This window comes from Borostomias antarcticus, assembly GCF_949987555.1.
Source record: "Borostomias antarcticus genome assembly, chromosome: 14".
NCBI lineage: Eukaryota > Metazoa > Chordata > Actinopteri > Stomiiformes > Stomiidae > Borostomias > Borostomias antarcticus.
The window spans coordinates 18,884,900-18,908,490 of record NC_140247.1 but is presented as its reverse complement, the minus strand read 5'-3'; the positions used below and the strand labels follow the sequence as shown (position 1 = coordinate 18,908,490).

The 23,591-nt window shown below is 48.3% G+C and overlaps 1 protein-coding gene across 1 annotated transcript; it reads left to right on the top strand.

Moving 5' to 3' along the window:
- hmmr (hyaluronan-mediated motility receptor (RHAMM)) lies at positions 1 to 22,607 on the top strand (the record flags this gene model as incomplete). The annotated part of the gene is made up of 21 exons (XM_084448553.1): positions 1 to 46; positions 1,638 to 1,736; positions 1,926 to 2,005; positions 2,220 to 2,297; positions 3,144 to 3,332; positions 5,195 to 5,281; positions 6,898 to 7,009; positions 8,450 to 8,515; positions 8,604 to 8,677; positions 9,304 to 9,374; positions 9,545 to 9,912; positions 10,803 to 10,951; positions 13,606 to 13,850; positions 15,077 to 15,193; positions 15,878 to 16,090; positions 16,711 to 16,861; positions 17,267 to 17,475; positions 17,735 to 17,807; positions 18,715 to 18,891; positions 19,122 to 19,284; positions 22,588 to 22,607. 21 exons carry the CDS (start codon positions 1 to 3, stop codon positions 22,605 to 22,607), a joined length of 2,787 nt encoding a protein of 928 aa, XP_084304679.1.
- Positions 22,608 to 23,591: the final 984 nt, after the last annotated feature.

The window sequence follows — 23,591 nt, the reverse complement described above, 5'->3', positions numbered from 1 at the left end:
ATGTCTTTCTCAAGGGCTCCGGTAAAACGCTTCAATGAGAACGTCGGTAAGTTCATATATGCAGCTAGACGTACTTTGCTGCCTAACGACGTTAGTAATGTGACCTAGTGGCTAGTAGAATAACGATGTCAGAATTTGAACGGAGGGCTGCTAGCAGCTAGCTAGCTCTTACGTGTAGCTAACTAGCAAGCTTAGCTACAATAGATGTTTATAGCTAACTAGCTAATGTGCTGGTTATTTTTCTCTCAAACTGAGTCAAAACTAGCTAGCAGGTAAGTGAATGTTAAGATATTTAGCTAGCGTACTAACATTTGTAGCCAGAGCTAGGCAAAAGTGGTATATGGGCGTGCTTTGACCTAACGAAGCTAGTGGGAGGGGCTCGTTAATGGTGCGTTCGTTTATAACTGGGAGGTGGCAAATTGCGACTTGCTACTAGGAATGATTAAATAAAACACCTCATGAACTCGCACTTCCTCGTCGCAAATTCGGATATGTTTCTCAGCCCCCAGTTGCTCGAATGCACTAGATATAACTAGGTAACTGTGATATAATGGTATATAGATATAACTAGGTAACTGTGATATAATGGTATATAGATATAACTAGGTAACTGTGATATAATGGTATATAGCTCGAATGCACACAGGTCGGAAGTAGGTATTTTGCGACTCGCCACCTCCGACCACAAACGAACGCCCCATAACTCCCTCTCTGACGCGACAACGTCCTAAAAACCCTAAATATATAAAACCACACAACGTTTGGTGATAACAATGTAGCTTACTCTGTAGCTCAAAATGTGCTCTAAACAAGTCCGGTTTTCAAATCTAACGGCGTTGTGTCGGTTTTAAACTGGGTTGCTAATTTTGATGATGGCACAGCAATTTGTAATCGTGGAGGGGGGCTGCGTTAACGCCCATCCCACCAACTCCCATCTACAGTAATGTTGGTACAGTAATATGGAATCATACAATGACGAGGCATCGCCACGCAATATTTTCAGGGCAACACTTCACAGAATTCATAGTGATGTTTTGAGGTCGATTTTATATAGCTAAATATGCACATAACAAGCTGAACATATGAAGGTAGACTCTCTATGATATGTAATTGCAGGAGAGTCGGTTATTGTCCCGTTGCAGTTTAAAATGTAGCTAGCAGAAGCCCAGAAATCAGGCTTGTCGCAGCGTTAAAGTCGCACTGAAATAAAAAAAAGCATTGTAACGATGTATGCCAAAAAATTACAAAATTCTACTTTTGTTGTAATCTTATATCAAAGTATATAATTTCTTACTTCCTGGAAAACGGTAGGTCACGTGCAATGACGACAACAGGTACCTTAGATTTTAGGCCAATAATCTCACGACATCCACCCGTCAATCAACGCTATCCTTCTATCGAATCTGTCTACAGTTCCTAAAACCCGTCCACTTGTCAATGTTCCAATCAAATTGCTCTAAACATATCTCCCACCCTCATAGCTTCGGAAATACGTCAAACTACTGAAGTTAGATGATCTCAAACGTCCGTTTCAGTGCGACTTTAAGACCGCCCCTCCCGAGTGCGGTTGTTAAAACCATACTATACGCTAACTAGCAAGCTAGCTTATCTCACTGTACACTTTTGTTTTGTGTTAGGATGTGCTCCGGCCCCGGGCACCTACGAAATCAAACCAGAGGATCTGAAGGGAGCTGCCTCCTTTCACAAATCTGAGCGCTTCAGGCCTGGTAAGGCGGGTGAGTTCAACTACACATCACGCAAAGCCCGTTTCTTAAATATGAACCCTTCTCTCCCTCTTAAGTGTGAGAAAATGGGTTTATGATTCTTCAATTGTAACATCCTGTCACTCCTTCCAGTCACTATGTTTCTGTGCATGAGTTAAAGAGACGTTATGATCCCTCAATACATCTTGTCGCTCCTTCCAGTGGGTGCAGCTCCACCACCATCTCCCTCCCTCCAAGTCGCCATGTCACCCGTGAGAAGGACCATGTCTGCGGATGGCCTGGTTAGTTTCCAGATGCTGGATCACTGCTGTGTGTGTGTGCGTGTGACGTGTGTGCGTGTGCGTGCGTGTGTGTGGGTGTGTGTGTGTGGTGTAAGGCCACATGGAGGACACCATGGGATTGTTGAGATTGAAAGGCAGAAGACAAATTGCACTTTTTTTCATAACAAGTGACAGTACATTTTTTGATGACTTATGGACCATTCTCTGCCCCCAGGCCGATGGTGAGAGCGTTAGGAGAGAGAAGAGTGGCTTCTCCGTGCAGATTAAACAACAGAAGCTCCTTGAGAAAGAGGTAGCTACTACAGACTGACTTTACCCTGAACACATAAACCATAATCACCACACAGTCACCGCTAGCAATAGCCAACCATGTCAACTCTGCAGTAGTGGACCCCAATCGATTACAATCATACCTGTGTCTCACTGAGTAAAGCCAATCAATCGACAAGGAGACCTGACTCTATTTGAACCCTGACCCTAGCCTCCTTGACCCAGTAGGAGTTGGATAAGAGTTCTCAGGCTAACCTGACCCCTGTGTGACCGTAAACAAATCAAATCAAACTTTATTTGTATAGCGCATTTCATACACAGAGGCAACACAGTGCACTTTACAGAGAGCAATGGGAGGGTGGGCATAGGTCCCACCCCTGCATATTCCAGAGGGAAGCAAAAAAACAGTTTCACCCGGAGGCCTGAAAAGTGAGCTGTAAAAATTCTTCCCTGACCTCTCTCAACGAGACGATCAAGCAAGCTCCTGGAAAATGTGTCTATTGGCTAAGAACATATACAGAGCAGTAAACATGGGCTAGATACTTCATAAGAGAGACATGACTGACAGGAGAGTGCACAAATAGGTACAGAGAAGTTGCCTACATGGTAGGCCATTATTTGTTAGCTATCCCTGTGGTCTCTAATATGATATTTGAGTGAAACATAACAAAGCACAGTAAGCACTTAGCAGAACAGGCTCATAGAGAAGGCCGCAAGGCAGAGGTGGGGAAACAGAAAGCAGAGAGCCAAGGGTAAAAAATGGGTAGGGTTGGCTGGATAGGGACAACCCCTGACCCTAGTCCCCCTGACCCTGTGGAGGACCCCCCCCCCCCCCCCCCCGTCTGACCCCTGTGACCTCCCCCCACAGATCCGCTCCTTGGTGCAGCAGCGCGGGGAGCAGGACCGCCGCCTGGCCTCCCTGGAGGAGGAGCTGAGGAAGGTGGAGGCCAAGCTCCTGTCGGCCGTCAGGGAGAAGACTGGCCTGTCGGCCAGCGTCACCTCTCTGGAGAGACAGCTGTCCGAGCTGAAGAAGGCAAACGTGTTGCTCAAGAACAAGGTGCCGCTGTTGTTTTCAGGCCTGGTGGTATTCACCCGGGAGTGGGTGGGGGGGGGGCACATTAAGCGGGCGTTCTGGGTGTCCTCCCATAGGAAATTTAGTTTGAGCGTCTTTTAAGCACTAATTCGTGCTGGATTAGCTTGTCTGCTGCTAACTTGGCTAGTTGGCTAACTTGAATGCCAACACCATTTAAAATTCTGTCCACAACACAGCTAAATACAGTAGCTACTAACAGAAAACATAGACTACAAGCACTAGCTGTAACGCTGACAGCAGTGGCACTCGTGTGGTGGCACAAAATGAGTTTCTCAGGCAACGACAGAGGTTGACTCAGGTTTCGGAGTGTCACACAGAGCCTCCCAAATGCAAATAATTATTGATTTCCAAATGAGTGAATATTGATTATTTTGGGGCCTGGCAGGGGGTACTCGGAAACATTGGTCCTCATTCCTGAACATTTTCTTAAGTGTCTTCTTAAATGTCTTCTTACAAACTTCAGAAGACCAACCCTAAGAAAGATCCCCGCCGGATTCATGAACGGGTGGAAATGTGTTCCTAAACCGCCAAAGTGTTCTCAGCTGTGCTCCCCTTCTTAAGTTGAATGTGCATTCTCGTACACCTGAATTTGCATACATAAACGCCCCACCAGCTCCTTACTACAGGGTCATGTGCACACAAAATCCCCAGACAGCGCGGAACAAGTTGAGACGTTCCCAATTGACATGATTGATGTTCAAGGTCACGTGCAAATTCAACATTTTATTCGTCACGTGCAACATAGCCTACCAGTAAAATGAGCAGTGAGATGTTTCTCCGCTGGCTCTTATAACGTGCACACTAAGCTTAAGCAAGGTGAAATAAACCAATACAAAATAACAAAAGAAAACAAGACGGTATATATTGACTTTTAATACAAAATTCTAAATATATAGCCCACATGAAAGGGATGGGATGTGCTTGAGAGCAGATTCAATTGTACAGTTTAGTTAAATGCATGAATAGGCTACTTATGGATCTTGATATGCCCTATCTATATTATGTAGGACCATATGATATATTGTAGTTATGGATATTCACGTTTATTTACAGAATGTAGATGTGTCCATTCTGACAACTATGGAATATAAGGTGCTGTTGTGCTGAGTCTGAGTATAGCGACTGAGTTTAGTGCTTATTTATTCATTCACTGCCATTTGCAGTGTTTGTGTAGTGCTTTTATTTATTTTAGGACACTGCGATGCCTTGTAGAATCGTGAATGTGAAACGTAATTGGAAATGATACAAATATCCTTGTATTTATGATTGATTATTATTCAAGCCTGGGATGTCTGTAGAATTGATGTGAACGCAATCACCTCGGATTTCTCATAAATTCAGCCCTTGCGAACGGGCACACTCCAATCTGGCCTACCTACGACTGCATTTCCGCGTTCTTAAATCCTGTTCTTAGATAAGCCAAATATGAGATAAGAAACCATTCAGGAATGCCATAATTGTCCCGGGAACTTCGTAAGTGGAGTTAAGAAGAAATTTCTTCTTAATTTCTTCTTAATTTCTTCTTGCGTTCAGGAATGAGGTCCATTGATTTTAAACGGCCATCATCATGGCTCTGTTGACATATTGACAAAGTTAATAATCAGTGGAATGCCAGACCACAACCAGCAGGGACGCTCCATCATCGGTCACTCAGGAACGGGAGCAGCAGCCAGCAAACGTGTTCTCACACAGGCCTGCCTATACAGGCCTGCCTACAACGCATATTAATATGCCCAGCGAGATCGGTGGTGTTTGGAACCTATCCTGAACCCTAGATCCTTAGTGTGTTGGGTTGTGTCTTTGTGTGTGTGTGTGTGTTTGAACAGGTCTCTGCAGACACCACTAAGATGAGGATCAACTCCCTCACCATGGAACTTATGGAGGCCAGGAACAAACTGGATGTCAAGGACAAGGTACTGCTGACGCAAGCCTCGCATGACTGTTCCCTTCCCTGAGCCAGCTTCATTACGTACATCATTGACATGAACGGAGAGTGCTATATTATTAACTAATAATGTTAATATGTTAATATAATAACCAATCCCAATGTTCTATTTACTGGTGATGACATCACTTTACTTACTTCTTCACACTCTATGGCTCTTCTCCTCCGCGGCCTCAATTAGATTGAAGCAATAACTCGCTCGAAGGTGTGGTATATGGCCAATATACCACGGGTTGTGCTGCGGTCATAAGCATGAGGCGCAGCCGAGTCGATCAGCACAATCCGTGGTATATTGGCTATATACCACAAACCTTGAGTGAGTTCTTGCGTGTATACTACGGTTAGATCATCGGGAAACATTTATGACACAAATACCTACTATTTCAGTGTCCTAATATCGATTTTACTGAACTCAAGAAAGGTAGTTCCTAGAACTTATCACATTGCTGTGGAGTTTCAAAACGACGAACAATGAGCCCTAGCAACCAAACAACTACTCTTGACCAACCTAGCTAGCCATGAACGAAGTGTAGCCTACCTTTGCTGTGCAACTGCGAGTTGCAAAAGTGGTGATGATAAACCAGACTGGTAGGCTACAGGACAGATGGAGGCCACTTTAGTCCCGTGGATTAGCTCCAAAAATGTCAGATTGTTCACTTTTGAGTAAAGCCATAAAAAGGCATGATTCAACGGACATTTCAACCCTACGGCGTTCGCTTTGTCGCCTGTGCCTTTGAAAATCAATCAATAAATAAGCAATCCGTTGTGATACGTCTGTGAGTGCAGGATTGTTTCTGCTGTTACACCTCTTATCTCCACCCATGTTCACCTCAGTCTGCACCCCATCACACACGATCAGGTGTCATTGTTACTCTATACTCTATTACTCACCATTGTTACTCTACTCTATTACTCACCATTGTTACTCTATTACTCACCATTGTTACTCTATACTCTATTACTCACCATTGTTACTCTCTACTCTATTACTCACCATTGATACTCTATACTCTATTACTCACCATTGTTACTCTATGGTGAGCCTGTCCTCAGGCTGCAGGTGTTGTCAGTTGTAAGGATGTAACCGTATGAAAATTTCATACCACGATTTATAGTGACCAAAATTCCCGCGGTTATCGGTATTATCACAGTATTTTTTTTTTACATGCTGAAAATGCTCAATAAGTACTGATGGACAGTCTGGAATCATTTCAACAACTTATTTAAAAAAAAAAAAAAAACACATAACAGGGAAAGCCAGGCCTCAACGGTTGAAAGGGCATCATGTCCTTTGCTATGTGATATAGGAGGGCTGCAGTGAGGTATTTGGCATTTTTGGATGTGGGTGTGTAAACGTATCATTTCCTCTGAAGTGGAAACTGGGAATGACGTCGGACTGTATGTCTATGGTAGCTTATTTACCGTGGTTATTCAAAGCACGGTAATCGAACACGGTTTTAATGATCATTTATTTTGAAACGGTAATACTAATCGTCAGGAATTGGTTTACCGTGACACCGGTAACCGTTTCATCCCTAGTCAGTTGTGACCCATCATGACCACTTGTTGTCGTTGGTTTGTCAGGAGCTGAGTTTCCTGCGGATCAGCACCGAGGGCCAGGTGAAGGTTCTGGAGGTGGACCTGGAGGCAGTCAGAACCACTCTCTCCGCTCTGAGGGAGAGGAACGGAGACCTGGGTAGGACCTCCCGGCTCACTGGTACACCAGACCAGGGACAGCTCACTGGTACACCAGACCAGACCAGGGACAGCTCACTGGTACACCAGACCAGGGGAAGCTCACTGGTACACCAGACCAGGGGCAGCTCACTGGTACACCAGACCAGGGACAGCTCACTGGTACACCAGACCAGACCAGGGACAGCTCACTGCTACACCAGACCAGGGACAGCTCACTGGTACACCAGACCAGGGGCAGCTCACTGGTACACCAGACCAGGGACAGCTCACTGGTACACCAGACCAGACCAGGGACAGCTCACTGCTACACCAGACCAGGGACAGCTCACTGGTACACCAGACCAGGGGAAGCTCACTGGTACACCAGACCAGGGACAGCTCACTGGTACACCAGACCAGACCAGGGACAGCTCACTGCTACACCAGACCAGGGACAGCTCACTGGTACACCAGACCAGGGACAGCTCACTGGTACACCAGACCAGGGACAGCTCACTGGTACACCAGACCAGGGTCAGCTCACTGGTACACCAGACCAGACCAGGGTCAGCTCACTGGTACACCAGACCAGACCATTATTTATTTGTTTGATTGGATCCCCATTAGTTGCCACCAGGGTAGCAACTATTCTTCCTGGGGTCCACACAAAAAAATACAAACATCGACATGCATTATACATAAACATTTAACATTACACAAACCCAAAGCCACCCCACCCACCCAGCACCCCCCAAATCACCCCCTACCACTCAAAACCCTCACACACTTCAAGACATTCTATTCTAATATGTTAACATGAATCTAAGCCAACTAACTATGTTTTACCTATACTTACATTCTTTTAGCTGTTTTTTTAAAACTGTACTGGAGAGGTGCTGGCTGAATCCGCAGCGGTCACTGCACACTCTAGCTCACACTACTCTTTAGGCTACCATTATTTCGACGGCAAGCTGTCTTTGTCAGGGTATCTCCAGAGTAGGGATTTTAATAGTTAATCGACTATCAATTTATTGCCCATTTGGAAATTTACTCGTAAGATTTGGTTACTTGATTAATTGCTTGTTAATGGAACATAACTTTTTTTTGTTTTGGGGAACGAACGTTTTCAACGGGAGTTGCGTGAAATGTAATCATGATTTAAGGTCTGACTGTACATGAGGGCGCCACGCCATGTAGTGAAGGCTAATTGGGATGCCGGGAAATTTCAACGACACAGCAGAAGACGACAAAAAAATGAAGCGTGCAAAGCGCAGTCCAGCGCGGGACGTTCTTATCAATTAATCGACTATTGTTTGTTAAGATTAATAGTTATCGATTAATGAAATTCTTTGAAATCTGCAACCCTACTCCAGAGCAATCATCTGACCACATGCAGAAGGTCCGGTTGTTGTTAGAGGAGATGGAATGTTAAAGTCTGCTGTGTGATTTTACTTTCCAGAGGACTTGCACCAAGCAACCAAAACCCAGAATGAGGAGATAGAGAATGAGATGGATCAACTACATGGTGAGTCGTGTGTGTGCCTGCAAGTGTCCATCTGTGTGCGTGCGTGTTTGTGGTGTGTGGCGTGTGCGTAATCTCTGTGTGTCCCCAGCTGTGATTCAGGGGCTGAGAGAGGAGATCAGGGTTCTGCAGGGATACCTGGACACGGCCAATGACCAGATCCAGGTACAGACTGTCCTCACACTACAAACTGTCCTCACACTACAAACTGTCCTCGCACTACAAACTGTCCTCACATTACAGACTGTCCTCGCACTACAGACTGTCCTCACACCACAAGCTGTCCTCACACCACAAGCTGTCCTCACACCACAAGCTGTCCTCACACCACAAACTGTCCTCACACTACAAACTGTCCTCACACTAAAACTACATTTTACATGAGGCGCCAGATGGTTTGTTACACAGAACCATCTGGGAATGCGTAGTTGGAAACTGCTCGGAAAAGGGCAGGTACTTTCACAAATATTTGGCAGGGGATTGGATGAACCATCCGTCTATGACAGGCTAACAGTCACACGTAATCCTCCCCCGTAGCTGCCAGTAGGTCCTCATAGGACTCTGATTGGCCTGGCCGACAGATTTATGTTGAGCCTGGCCAGACTGAACTGAGTGAGAAACAGAATGTAAGCAACCAAGGGAATAGCCCTTTAATATCTTGGTTCAAAATCAGTTCTAGGTTAATCATAAGTGTGTGTGTGTTCAAAATCAGTTCTAGGTTAATCATAATAAGTGTGTGTTCAAAATCAGTTCTAGGTTAATCATGATAAAAGTGTGTGTGTGTGTATTAGGACCTGCGTATGCAGCTTCGAGAGAAGACTGAGGAGCACAGCTTGACTGAGTCTCAGCTGGAGAAAGTGGGGTAAGCCAACACTCCTAACAACGCCTACATGATCATCCATGACTTTCCATCGTCTCTTCACCTGCAAAGTGATCAGAAGTCAGTAAAGGGTTGACGGCCTCAGGAAACATGAAGTGGATATCTTCCACAGGACGTGGGGTTGAACTCTGACCTCGTGACTTGTTTCGCAGTAACCTGGAAAGAGAGCTAGAGCGGTGCACCTCGGAGCTACAGGCGGCCCAGAATGCACTGCGTCAAAAGGAGGAGGAGTCCGAGACGCGTCAGCAGGACCTCTGGGCCTCCCAGGGTGCTTTGGGAGAGACGGAGAAGCTCCTGGAATGCTGCGAGCTCGAGCGGAAGTCTTCCCAGGGTGCACTGGGCGAGGTGCAGGCGCAGCTGCAGCAGGTGAAGCAGGCGGTGCAGGATTCCCAGGGTGCAGTGCGGCAGCAGGAGTCTGAGCTAGCCGGGCTGAGGGAGGTGCTGAAGAGGGCCGAGGCAGAGCTAGAGGAGAGGCTCGCCCACCTGGGGAAGAGGTGTCTGTTACTGGAGGAGGAGAAAGGTGTGTGTGTGTGAGAAAAGCTGAATCCCAATCTGAGTGCGCACACCGCACTTGCGGCCCCTCGCACTTGTGGCCTGAGGCCTGAGCACTTAATTGACGTCAGCTGGAAGGGCCAGAGGGTGCAGGGCCGTGAATTAAATGGGACAGCACTCCAGTTTCGCTCAATGCCCCTCCCACTTCGTTTTCATTGGCTGCCGCGTTCCTCCGACGCAGAGGCTGCTCTGACGCTCCCTTCAGCTCTGCAAATTGACCGATTGACGTCTGTTTTAATTTAATAATAATTAAAAAATTATGTTGGGTGGGATATGTTTGCAGCATGTGGATTTCAAGATAAATGTTGTGTTATCTGCAAATGTCATCATTTATGTGTGATGCACTCGGATCATGACTCGGATGCACTCAAGCACTGTGTCACATGAGACGCGGTGGGCTGTGGGTATTTTCTGCTCCTAAGTCCGTGAAATTGCGGACTTTCAGTAAGTGCGGTTGAAGTGCGCAAAATGGCGGCGTGGCGCACTTGTGGACCTAGCAATTCCGTTTTGGGACTACCCTGAGCCCTTGTGGACTTAGCGGGAACGCGCATGTAAGGGCACAAGGCCGCGAGTGCTCTGCACTTTCGCCTAAGTGCGCGATTTGGGATTCAGCTTAAAGACTGCACGTGTGCTCTGTGAGGAAGAGAAGTGTGTGTGTGTTTGATGGTCAAGTAACGGTCATAACAGACTTTTATTTTTATTTTTAAGTGTTTCCAGACTGCTAAGTGTGTGTGTGTGTGTGTGTGTGCGCGTGTGTGTCTGTGTGTGTGTGTGTGTGTGTGTGTGTGTGTGTGTGTGTGTGTGTGTGTGTGTGTGCGCGCGCGTGTGTGTGTTTGTGTGTGCGTGTGTGTTCTGCAGGTCGTACCCAGGAGGAGAGTCAGGGGAGAGTGCAGGAGCTGAAATCAGAGCTGGGTTCCCTACAGGAGAGCAGGAAGGGGGAGAAGGAGGCGCAGGATCAGCTACAACTGGCTCATACTGCCCTGGCTGAGGCGCTGGAGAAGGAGAAGGTCTGTCTTTCTCACACACACACACACACACACACACACACACCGCTCTTCTCCATCAGACTCTACAAGGCCCAGAGTTCCAGACGTGTTTGTTTATCTCTGCCACACTGAATCCTGTCCCCCTCTCTCCCTCCCTCTACTCTCTCTCCCTCCTCCTCATCTCTCCTCCTACTCTCTCTCCTCCCCATCTCTCCTTCTACTCTCTCTCCTCCCCATCTCTCCTTCTACTCTCTCTCTCTCCTCCCCATCTCTCCTTCTCCTCTCTCTCCTCCCCATCTCTCCTACTCTCTCTCTCCTCCCCATCTCTCCTTCTACTCTCTCTCTCCTCCCCATCTCTCCTTCTACTCTCTCTCTCCCTTCCCCTACTCTCTCCCCTCCCCATCTCTCCTTCTACTCTCTCTCCTCCCCATCTCTCCTTCTACTCTCTCTCTCTCCTCCCCATCTCTCCTTCTACTCTCTCTCCTCCCCATCTCTCCTTCTGCTCTCTCCTCCCCATCTCTCCCTCTACTCTCTCTCCTCCCCATCTCTCTCTCCTCCCCATCTCTCCTTCTACTCTTTCTCTCCCTTCCCCTACTCTCTCTCCCCTCCCCATCTCTCCTTCTACTCTCTCTCCTTCTACTCTCTCATTCTCTCTCTTCCCCATCTCTCCTTCTACTCTCTCTCCTCCCCATCTCTCTCTCCTCCCCATCTCTCCCTCTACTCTCTCTCCTCCCCATCTCTCCCTCTACTCTCTCTCTCCTCCCCATCTCTCCTGCTCTCTCTCTCCCTTCCCCTACTCTCTCTCTCCTCCCCATCTCTCCTTCTACTCTCTCGCTCTCTCCTCCCCATCTCTCCCTCTACTCTCTCTCTCCTCCCCATCTCTCTCTCCTCCCCATCTCTCCTTCTACTCTCTCTCCCCTCCCCATCTCTCCTTCTACTCTCTCTCCTCCCCATCTCTCCTTCTACTCTCTCATTCTCTCTCTTCCCCATCTCTCCTTCTACTCTCTCTCCTCCCCATCTCTCCTTCTACTCTCTCTCTCCTCCCCATCTCTCCCTCTACTCTCTCCTCCCCATCTCTCCTGCTCTCTCTCTCCCTTCCCCTACTCTCTCTCCTCCCCATCTCTCCTTCTACTCTCTCGCTCTCTCCTCCCCATCTCTCCCTCTACTCTCTCTCTCCTCCCATCTCTCCTTCTGCTCTCTCTCCCTTCCCCTACTCTCTCTCTCCTCCCCATCTCTCCTTCTACTCTCTCTCTCCTCCCCATCTCTCCCTCTCCTCCTACTCTCTCTCCTCCCCATCTCTCCTTCTACTCTCTCGCTCTCTCCTCCCCATCTCTCCCTATACTCTCTCCTCCCCATCTCTCCTTCTACTCTCTCCTCCCCATCTCTCCCTCTACTCTCTCTCTCCTCCCCATCTCTCTCCTCCCCATCTCTCATTCTACTCTCTCTCTCCCTTCCCCTACTCTCTCTCCCCTCCCCATCTCTCCTTCTACTCTCTCTCCTCCCCATCTCTCCTTCTACTCTCTCTCTCTCCTCCCCATCTCTTTTTCTACCCTCTCCCCATCTCTCCTTCTACTCTCTCTCTCTCCTCCCCATCTCTCCTTCTACTCTCTCTCTCTCCTCCCCATCTCTCCTTCTACTCTCTCTCTCTCCTCCCCATCTCTCCTTCTACTCTCTCTCTCTCCTCCCCATCTCTCCTTCTACTCTCTCTCTCTCCTCCCCATCTCTCCTTCTACTCTCTCTCTCTCCTCCCCATCTCTCCTTCTACTCTCTCTCTCTCCTCCCCATCTCTCCTTCTACTCTCTCTCTCTCCTCCCCATCTCTCCTTCTACTCTCTCTCCTCCCCATCTCTCCTTCTACTCTCTCTCCTCCCCATCTCTCCTTCTACTCTCTCCTCCCCATCTCTCCTTCTACTCTCTCCTCCCCATCTCTCCTTCTACTCCCGCTCTCTCCTTCTACTCTCGCTCTCTCCTCCCGCTCTCTCCTTCTACTCTCGCTCTCTCCTCCCCATCTCTCCTTCTACTCTCGCTCTCTCCTCCCCATCTCTCCTTCTACTCTCGCTCTCTCCTCCCCATCTCTCCTTCTACTCTCGCGCTCTCTCCTCCCCATCTCTCCTTCTACTCTCTTGCTCTCTCTCCTTCTACTCTCTTGCTCTCTCTCCTTCTACTCTCTCATTCTCTCTCTTCCCCATCTCTCCTTCTACTCTCTCCTCCCCATCTCTCCTTCTACTCTACTCTCTCCTCCCCATCTCTCCATATCTCTCTCTCCCTCCCTCCCCTTACTCTCTCCTTCTACTCTCTCCTCCCCATCTCTCTCTTTCCCCCTACTCTCTCCTCCCCATCTCTCTCTCTCCCCCTAATTTCTCTCCTCCTCATCTCTCTCTCTCTCCCTCCCCCTACTTTCTCTCCTCCCCATCTCTCTTTCCCCCTACTCTCTCTTACTCTCTCTCTCTCCCCCTACTCTCTCTCCTCCCCATCTCTCTCTCTCCCTCCCCCTACTTTCTCTCCTCCCCCTACTCTCTCTCCTCCTACTCTCTCCTCCCCATCTCTCTCTCTCTCCTCCCCATCTCTCTCTCTCTCCCCCTACTCTCTCTCCACCCACTCTCTCTCTCCTCTCCATCTCTCTCTCCTCCCCATCTCTCTCTCATTCCCTCCCTCCCCCTACTCCCTCTCCTGCAGGTGCGTGCTGACACGCTGGCCTCAGCCCTGGAGCGAGTGAAGGAGCAGATGGGCGAGGAGAACAGGCAGCTGGAGGATGAGCTTGAGGAGGCTCTGGGGGAGCTGGCCGCCCTGGAGGAGCTGGAACAGAGGAGGGGGGAGGAGAGGAGGGAGGAGCAGCAGGAGACGAGGAGGCAGGAGGCCCTGCAGCAGGAGAAAGCAGAGCTGGGGAGGGAGCTGGCAGAGACCAAACTACAGCTGGACAGGTGAGAGGAGTCAGCGAGGAGGAGCAGGTTGTGTGCTCAGGACAGGTGAGAGGAGTCAGCGAGGAGGAGCAGGTTGTGTGCTCAGGACAGGTGAGAGGAGTCAGCGAGGAGGAGCACGTTGTGTGCTCAGGTGAGAGGAGTCAGCGAGGAGGAGCACGTTGTGTGCTCAGGTGAGAGGAGTCAGCGAGGAGGAGCAGGTTGTGTGCTCAGGTGAGAGGAGTCAGCGAGGAGGAGCACGTTGTGTGCTCAGGTGAAAGGAGTCAGCGAGGAGGAGCAGGTTGTGTGCTCAGGTGAAAGGAGTCAGCGAGGAGGACCACGTTGTGTTCTCAGGTGAGAGGAGTCAGCGAGGAGGAGCACGTTGTGTGCTCAGGTGAGAGGAGTCAGCGAGGAGGAGCAGGTTGTGTGCTCAGGTGAGAGGAGTCAGCGAGGAGGAGCAGGTTGTGTGCTCAGGTGAAAGGAGTCAGCGAGGAGGAGCACGTTGTGTTCTCAGGTGAGAGGAGTCAGCGAGGAGGAGCACGTTGTGTGCTCAGGTGAGAGGAGTCAGCGAGGAGGAGCAGGTTGTGTGCTCAGGTGAGAGGAGTCGGCGAGGAGGAGCACGTTGTGTGCTCAGGTGAGAGGAGTCGGCGAGGAGGAGCAGGTTGTGTGCTCAGGTGAGAGGAGTCAGCGAGGAGGAGCAGGTTGTGTGCTCAGGTGAGAGGAGTCAGCGAGGAGGAGCAGGTTGTGTGCTCAGGTGAGAGGAGTCAGCGAGGAGGAGCAGGTTGTGTGCTCAGGTGAGAGGAGTCAGCGAGGAGGAGCAGGTTGTGTGCTCAAAGTAAAGACAGATCATTTGTGCAATGAAAATAGACTTTGGGGGGGATTCTAGTGGACAGTTGATTCTGCACCGTCCTGCGGGATACTAAAGGAATAGTAAAGGAATAGTAAAGACAAAATGCATGTTTAGCCCTGTTTTAAGGTTACTTATGATCAGATCAATGGTTCAGATCAAAACGTTGACAAAGCTAGCACTTCTGAGAAAGTCTGATAATTGCTCTACCACCGTTTAGGTCATACAATGGATGTGGATGGGCACCTTGAAAAATCTTTCAAAAACATGTTAAACTCTCGATTTCAAAGACAAGAAGCTTGTTTATCCTGCCGAGCAGGATAAAACGCTTAAAGTTACCCACTAGACCTTTTTAAAGATTATAGTGGAGGTGCTCTTACTGTGTATGTGCGTTTCCTCTCAGGTGGAGCAGTGAGAGACATTCTATGGAGGAGAGACACTGTGCTGCCATGTCCAGACTGCAGGAGGCGCACACACAGTCCCTGGCCATGATTGGAGAACTTGCCTACCAGCTGGAGAGGTCAGCATTCCCCTCCTTTCACTCAAATCCTAAATGTTGTTTTGTTATTTATAAAATGTATGCGTTTTAAAACTGTGGGGCAGCTGTGGCTCAGTGGTAGAGCGGGTCATCCAATGATCGTAGGGTCGGCGGTTCAAATCCCGCCTCCTCCTGTCCACATGTCAAAGTGTCCTTGGGCAAAGACACTGAACCCCAAAACGCTCCCAATGAGCAGGCTGGCACCTTGCACAGCAGCTGCCATAGGTGTGTGAATGGGTGAATGAGAGGCCATTGTGAAGCGCTTTGGATAAAAGCACTGCAAAAGTGCAGTCCATCTACCATTTCATCCATTTGGCAAGAGCGTCTACAGGCCGAAACCGGAACAGTACAGCCGACCACTTTGGTAAATGGACTGCACTTATATGGCGCTTTTCCACACACACATTCACACACCAATGGCGGTAGCTGCCATGCAAGGTGCTAACCTGCTCATTGGGAGCAATTTGGGGTTAGGTGTCTTGCTCAAGGACACTGTCTTGCTCAAGGACACTGACATGTGGACAGTTGGAGCTGGGATTCGAACCACTGACCCTTTGATCACTGAACGACCTGCTCTACCAACTGAGCTACAGCCGCCCTGTGTGCTCCGCGACTTGGATCTTTGCAAATACCGTTTGGCCCATTTCAATTATGGCTCTTCTCCAGCAACAAACAAGCTCTGAGAGGAGCAGAGGAGAGGGGGAGAGAGCTGGAGGAGGAGGTGGAGAGGGTGACCGAGCAGATGAAAGGAGAGATGGAGCGGGCTGCCCAGCGGAGAGAGGAGGAGGTGAAGAGTGTGAGGGAGGAGAAGGAGCGGCAGGAGGAGACACACCTCTCTGTCCAGCTGATCCAGGAGAAGGCCAGGGAGGAGTACGCACGGTAGGACCAACCCTCTCTTCTGTCCTCCCTTCTCTCTCTCTCTTTCTGTCTCTCTCTGTCTCACTCTCCCTTCTCTCTCTGTCTCTCCCTGTCTCTGTCTCACTCTCTCTCTCTCTCCCCTCTGTCCCTCCTCTCACCCGCTCTCCCTCCTCTCTGTCTCTCTCTCTCTCCCCTCTGTCCCTCCTCTCACCCTCTCTCCCTCCTTGTCTCTCTCACACACTCTCTCTCTCTCTCTCTTTCCCCTCTGTCCCTCCTCTCATCCTCTCTCTCTCTCTCTGTCTCTCTCCCCTCTGTCCCTCCTCTCACCCTCTCCCTCCTCTCTCTCTCTCTCTCTCTCTCTCTCTCTCTGTCTCTCTCCCCTCTGTCCCTCCTCTCACCCTCTGTCCCTCCTTCTCTCTCTGTCTCACTCTCTCTCTCCCCTCTGTCCCTCCTCTCTCCCTCCTTCTCTCTCACTCGCTCTCTGTCCCTCTCTCTGTCTCACTCACTCTCTCTCTATTTCTCACTCTCTCTCTTCCCTCTGTCCCTCTTTCTCTCTCTCTCTCTCTCCCCTCTGTCCCTCCTCTCACCCTCTCCCCCTCCTTTCTTTCTCCCTCTCTCTTTTTTGGTCTGTCTCTGTCCAGGATGTTGCTGGATGTCCAGACTCGTCTGGCCCAGAGAGAGGAGGACATGAGGAGAGGGGAGGAGAGCCACGCCTCCCTGAACACCCGACTACAGGAGGAGAGACGGGAGAAAGAGGAGGCGCAGAGACAGTTGGAGCAGGAGAGGGAGGAGGTGCTGAAAGAGAGAAAGGAGAGAGAGGAGGTGCAGAAGAAGTTGGAACAGGAGAGGGAGGAGGTGCAGAAAGAGAGAGAGGAGGTGCAGAAGAAGTTGGAACAGGAGAGAGAGGTGCGGAAAGAGAGAAAGGAAATGGAGGAGGTGCAGAGAAAGTTGGAGAAGGGCAACCTTCAGAACCAGGTAGAAGAGTTGGAACAGGAGAAGGAGAACCTTCAAAACCAGGTAGAAGAGTTGGAGCAGGAGAGAGAGGAGGTGCAGAGAAAGTTGGAGCAGGAGAGAGAGGAGTCGCAGAAAGAGAGAAGAGAGAGAGAGGAGGCGCAAAGAATGTTGGAGCAGGAGAAGGAAAACCTTCAGAACCAGGCAGAAGAGTTGGAACAGGAGAATGAGAACCTTCTGACCCAGGTAGAAGAGGTGGAACAGGAGAAGGAGAACCTTCAGAACCAGGTAGAAGAGGTGGAACAGGAGAAGGAGAACCTTCAGAACCAGGTAGAAGAGGCGGAACAGGACAGAAGGGCCCTGAGGAACCAGGTTGAGGTGACTGTGCAGGAGAAGGTGGCTCTGCAGTGGGAGATGGAGCAGCAGAGAAAGGAGCTTCAGAGCCTGGAGAACAGGTGAGCCAGATGGTGGCTGGTCAACCCTCCCACAGCCTACAGTACTCTCAGGAGATCCATTCATTTTGAAGTGCTCTAAAATCTAAATTAAAATGCGATTCGAATCTTATCTGCCGCGCCGATGTCATCCACCTCAAATTTAAGCGGAATCAACTGTAAATTAAAATGGGACTTGAACCAAAGCCCTGCTGTTCGCTCTCTCTCTCTCTCTCTCTCTCTCTCTCTCTCTCTCTCTCTCTCTCTCTCTCTCTCTCTCCAGCTCTTCAGGAGCGGAGACGGAGCAGTGGAGGATGAAATATGAGGAGCTCTTCTCCAAGGTCAAGCCCTTCCAGGTCAGTCCAGTGAGCAGGGGTCACGACTAAAGACGGCACCGTGGGGAATGTAGTTTATTCATGGTGTAAAATGTAGTTTATTGGTCGAAACACTTCTATGATTAATTCATTCGTTTTTGGAAATCAGTATCGATACCCAGCCGTAGTAGGCCTGTTGATGTGTTGCATAACTTGGCAGTCATGTAATTAAGGTTACAGCTAAAAAAAACAAAACAGGTTTTAGTAAGACTAACCGAATCCAATTGAATCGTGATAATCGATTCTGAACCTTGTGAATCGGAATCGAATCGATTCTTGAAATTCTAATCGATACCCAGCCCTACTATTGGGACATATGCATCCTTTTTTTTACTATACTAAATGTGTATAGTATGGAAGTATGTGATTTGGAACGCAGCCTGAGCCTCCAGACCTTGTTGTGCACGTGGAACGAATGAACACCCACTGACTAGGGTTGTGAATTTCATTAATCGATAACTATTAACCTTAACAAACAATAGTTGATTAATTGATAAGAACGTCCCACGCTGGACTGCGCTTTGCTCGCTTCATTTTTGTGTCTTCCGCTGTGTCGTTGAAATTTCCCGGCATCCCAATTAGCCTTCACTACATGGCTTTGCACCCTCATGTGCAGTCAGACCTTAAATCATGATTACATTTCACGCAACTCCTGTTGATAACGTTCGTAAAAAATAAAAGGTCTGGACTGCGTTTCCCAGAGGCATCGTAGCGCTACGATGAACGCCGTAGCTTACGATGAACGTAGCGCTACGATGCACTCTGGGAAACTCAGCCCTGTTCCATTAACCAGCAATTAATCGAGTAAATACTCAAGTAAATTCTTATCGGCGATTAATCGATAGTCGATTAACTGTTAACATCCATACCACTGACTTGACCCCTCCAGGAGCAGCTCAATGGGTTTGCAGCGGAGCGGGACGCGCTATTGAGCGAGAACGGGGTGACCCAGGAGGAGCTGGGTCGGCTGGCCGACGCCTACGCCCGCCTACTGGGCCACCAGAACCAGAGGCAGAAGATCCGGCATGTGGTGAAGCTGAAAGACGAGAACTTTGCTCTCAAACAGGTGCGAGTGAGAGGATGACTCTTAAGTCTTTTAATGAATGCTATTTGGATTTGTTTCGTATTTCCTTGCTAACCTTCTCCAACGAGCTTCGTGTGTGAATACTCTCTGTTGAATCTTCATGAATATCCTGTGTTGAAACTTGCGATACTAATCTGTCTCTCTCTCTGTGTGTGTGTCTGTGTGTGTGTGTGTGTGTGTGTGTGTGTGTGTGTGTGTGTGTGTGTGTGTAGGAGCTGACAAAGTGGAGAGCCCAGGCGAGCAGGCTGAAGAAGGAGGTGGAGCCGCTCCAGGCCGGCCAGGCTCCACGCAGGTTCGACCCCAGCAAGGCCTTCCAGCACAACACCAAGGAGAACCAGCAGCCTGCTACCCCGGCTAGCCCTCCACACAGGCGAGGTGAAGACTACTGCCCCCTACAAACTCACACTAGGACTACACACTCACACTAGGACTGCACACTCACTAGTACTACACACACTCACACTAGGACTACACACACTCACACTGCGCCTTACACACTCACACTGGACTACACACACTCACACTAGGACTGCACACATTCACACTGCGCCCTACACACACTCACACTATGATTACACACTCACTAGTACTACACACACTCGCACTAGTACTACAGACACACACTGCCCCCTACACACATTCACACTGCCCCCTACTCACACTAGTACTACACACATTCACACTGCGCCCTACACACATTCACACTGCGCCCTACACACACTCACACTATGATTACACACTCACTAGTACTACACACACTCGCACTAGTACTACAGACACACACTGCCCCCTACACACATTCACACTGCCCCCTACTCACACTAGTACTACACACATTCACACTGCACCCTACACACATTCACACTGCCCCCTACACACACTCACACTGCGCCCTACACACACTCACACTAGTACTACACACATTCATTAGTACGGCACACACTCGTTCACTTATCAATACCGCGCATGGGTGTTAATACCACACACGCATTAATACCACAAACACACACTTAATAATACCACACATATTAGTACTACACACACTGCATCCTAGCACACCTCACAGAAGGGCGTTGTGTTGTTGTTTTGAGCCTGTTGATCTGAACCTTTCTTTTCTGTCCCACAGGAAAGCGCCTTTAGTGATCCTGTCCAGCGGGTGTATTTTATAGCTACTCTGTTTATATGTTCTTGTTTTTAACGATCCCTCTGTTTTCATATGTTCTTGTTTATGATAAACGTTTAGTTTTTAATAAACGTTTTAGTTTTTAAATCAGTCTGCCTCTGCTTACTAAAAAGTTTATTCCCTACTTATTTTCTAGTCTTCACATGTCAGTCTAGTGCATGGGTTCCCAAAATCCATCAATGTGGGCCTCCCCTCTGAAAACAGTGACAGGCCCGCGCCCCCCGAACCCCCCAAATGTGTCCATTATCCCATAACGTTACACAGCTAAGTTAGCTCGGTGGCACCTGCTGCTAGTTAACGTTATGACGTTTTCACACAATACATTCATGCCTGCGGGGGGAGACTCTCTCTGCACTATCCACACATTTAGTACACATCTCTCCCATTATTTATTTAGATTTTTTGACCTTTAAAATCACGTTTCATTCATAAAAAACAGAAAATTCAACAACAAAAAAAATCCCTTATATTTCTAACCATCCCTCCACGCCCCCCGGGGAGGCCCGCAAGACAGTTTGGGAAAGCCTGGTCTAGTGGACGTTCCATAGAAATACACAGGCTAAAGTTCCCCTCCAGTCCAAAGAGAAATTATGAAATTCTCTCTGTGTAGAGTGGTTCAATAGATTACATTTAGTTTTTGCTGGAACGAAAAGTCGTGATATACCCTACGGTTGACTCCTTCCAAGGTTGACATGTTGGTTATAAATAGACGACTAGCTGATGAAGAATCAATGAAGCTGGAGGGCAGGAATCAATCAGTCCTTTAGGTCCACAAGGAATAAACAACACGCACAAATATACATATAGATCAAATATAGCAAACTCCTAAGAATATACTATACTATATACTCTATACAAATAAAGCTTTGATTGATTGATTGAAATAAATATCCAATAACAGGAGTTATTCTATAAATACCTAATAGGCAGCTATACTAGCATACGCAACATGATAAATCCACATGAATGAAGGGCACAGCTAGACTCAGGCCCCGTGGAGAGAGAGAGATGGTAGAGCCACAGACAACTCAAGACCCTCTGGATGTAATGTCTTATAGAAAATCCATTTACATTCAGATTCCTCTGATCAGCATTACCCCATCCATGTGGTCTAGAAATCTGATGATTCAGGTTGGAGAGTTGTTGGTGACCACTAGTGGCTATTTGGAGGTAGTACATGAATTGTGTGTGTGATACATGTGAACCTTATCAAAGATCGGCTGTACGACAGTGAGACTTTTGTAATTGCTGACCAGCAATTTCTCTCTAGTTGTAAGTATTGGGTGATGTTTCCATTCTGTGTGTGAGAGAGTGTGTGTGTGTGATGCATGTGAACAGAAAGAGAGGGAGTGAACGAGAGCATAATTCAAACCACAACCAAAACATTTTACTGTTGGAATATATGAAAACAGGATATGACCCACAGAGATGAAGTCATCAAGACGGAGATGAGTAATCAGGACAGTATCGACCGCTTTCTTTTCCTAGTTGCGTTCTATGGAGATGGTGATGCTACACCACACACCATGTTCATGATCTCATCCTGGCCATCCTGTCTGCACCAGCAGCTGGTATAGCAGAAGTGGAAATGCCATCAAATACTTAAAACTAGAGAGGAATTGTTGGCCAATAATGACAAAAGATATTCACTGTAGTACAGCTAATCTTGGATAAAGTTCACATCCACACGCAACCCTAACCCACAGCTTTTACTATGCTTGTGGGGAGCACTCTGGACCTTAGACATTATTGTAATGTTCTAGTGTATTTATGAGCAAATAAACACATTGCCCAGATAAATAGCATTTAGGTGGCCTAAGACTTCTGCTTAATACATATGTACATGTGATATTTCAATGTTTTATTTTTAATACATTTGCAAACATTTCTAAAAACAACCTTTTTCACTTTGTCATTATGGGCCTAACAGAGCCACCTCACTGTGTGGGTCAAGCTTTCAGGCCTGGGCATCATTTTTACCGTAAGAAGAGAAAGTGAAAAAGCAGTAAATTTGCTTTTCCGTTTTACTAGAACTTGCTCGCCGTTTCACTCTGACTGTGACTCTGGAAACCGACAGGGCCTGTGAGGAAATCAACGTTATTAGCAGAAAAGAGGAAAACGTCAGTATTTTTCTATCGTAGAGCAACCAGCCCACGTGAGTCACACAGCATGTCTCAAGAGTGGACCGGGTTTTGGGAACCTATGTGCCGGGGCTGGGTCCCGGAGAGCCCCGGTCTCATTCAACCTCTGCTAACTACATCATCCATATGAGTCACCACCAAACTCTGGTTCCTCTGAGTCAACCCTCTGCGTGTGTGTGTGTGTTTGGGAGAGTGAGTGAATGAGTGAGAGAGAGCGTTTGTGTGCTTTATATCGCTACACCTGCAGGTCACCATGGTTGGCCCCCAGCAGGTTTCCAGGGCCCCTCACCTCACCTCCCTCTCCACCCCTGTCGTGTGGCCCCTGGCCTGTCGTGTGGCCCCTGGCCTGGCCAGATCCCCCTCAGTGTCCCTGAGAGTAGATCAACATGCTTACGGAGTCAGAGTGCTCATGACAGAACTTAGTGTTTTCTGCTGATGCGGGTGGAGAGCTATAGGGGTCGGCTATAAAGGACAGGGATGGGTGTCCAGTCTGTCCAGTACTCCTCCCTTCAGCTCCTGACCGCTCTGCTGCTGCTGTACTGAGGGACCCTCCACAGGTAAGCATGGCTTTTTACTAGAACCCCCCTCAACTGTGGCTGGAAGGGTGTTCTATGCTCAGGGGCCGATTTTGCTAGCTGGTCCCAGATTACAACGGGCCCCCCTCTGGCAGAAATAACAGTCATATTCACCACAAAAAAAGGATTAATGCGTATGACAGATAATGACAGGGACAGACGTCTATGTCTCATTTTGATGGGCGTTTTTGTCTTATTTCGTTGAATCTTTATGTCCGTTTTTCCCATGGTAGGTACCAAATGTGACAGATATTGGGGTGTAGGGGTCCTGCATTGGTAATTTGAAATCGCCCCCCCAAATCCCTATGTCCGTAGCCTGGTAAACCAGACTCATCGTGAAACATTTTTGACGTTTTCACTATGATAGTGACTATCATGATGAAAACATACAAAAAAAATGTGATGAGTGATTTTCCAGGGTAAGTTTTCAGTGATGAGTTTGGTAAACCGGGCTACGATGTCCACGCCTGGGTGAACTTGTACATCAAGCTACCTCAGGCAACAGAAATAGGAAATAAGTTCCTCCCCTATGGGTCATTCCAGATCAGCAAGGCTGACTGATTTACAGACTTATAGCAAGGCTGATTGACTAACCCAGCTATCTCTATATGGACAGACATAGCATGGTTGCGTCCAACTACTAATCGTCCCCTCACAAGCATTAAAAGCGTATTTATGCACCCCGCCTCTGATATTTAATGAAAGCCTGAATAACTGTTAACTCGCCTCAACGAGCTCACCGAGCTTCACTAGCACAGCCGTGCAGTTTGGTCTTGTCTGTAT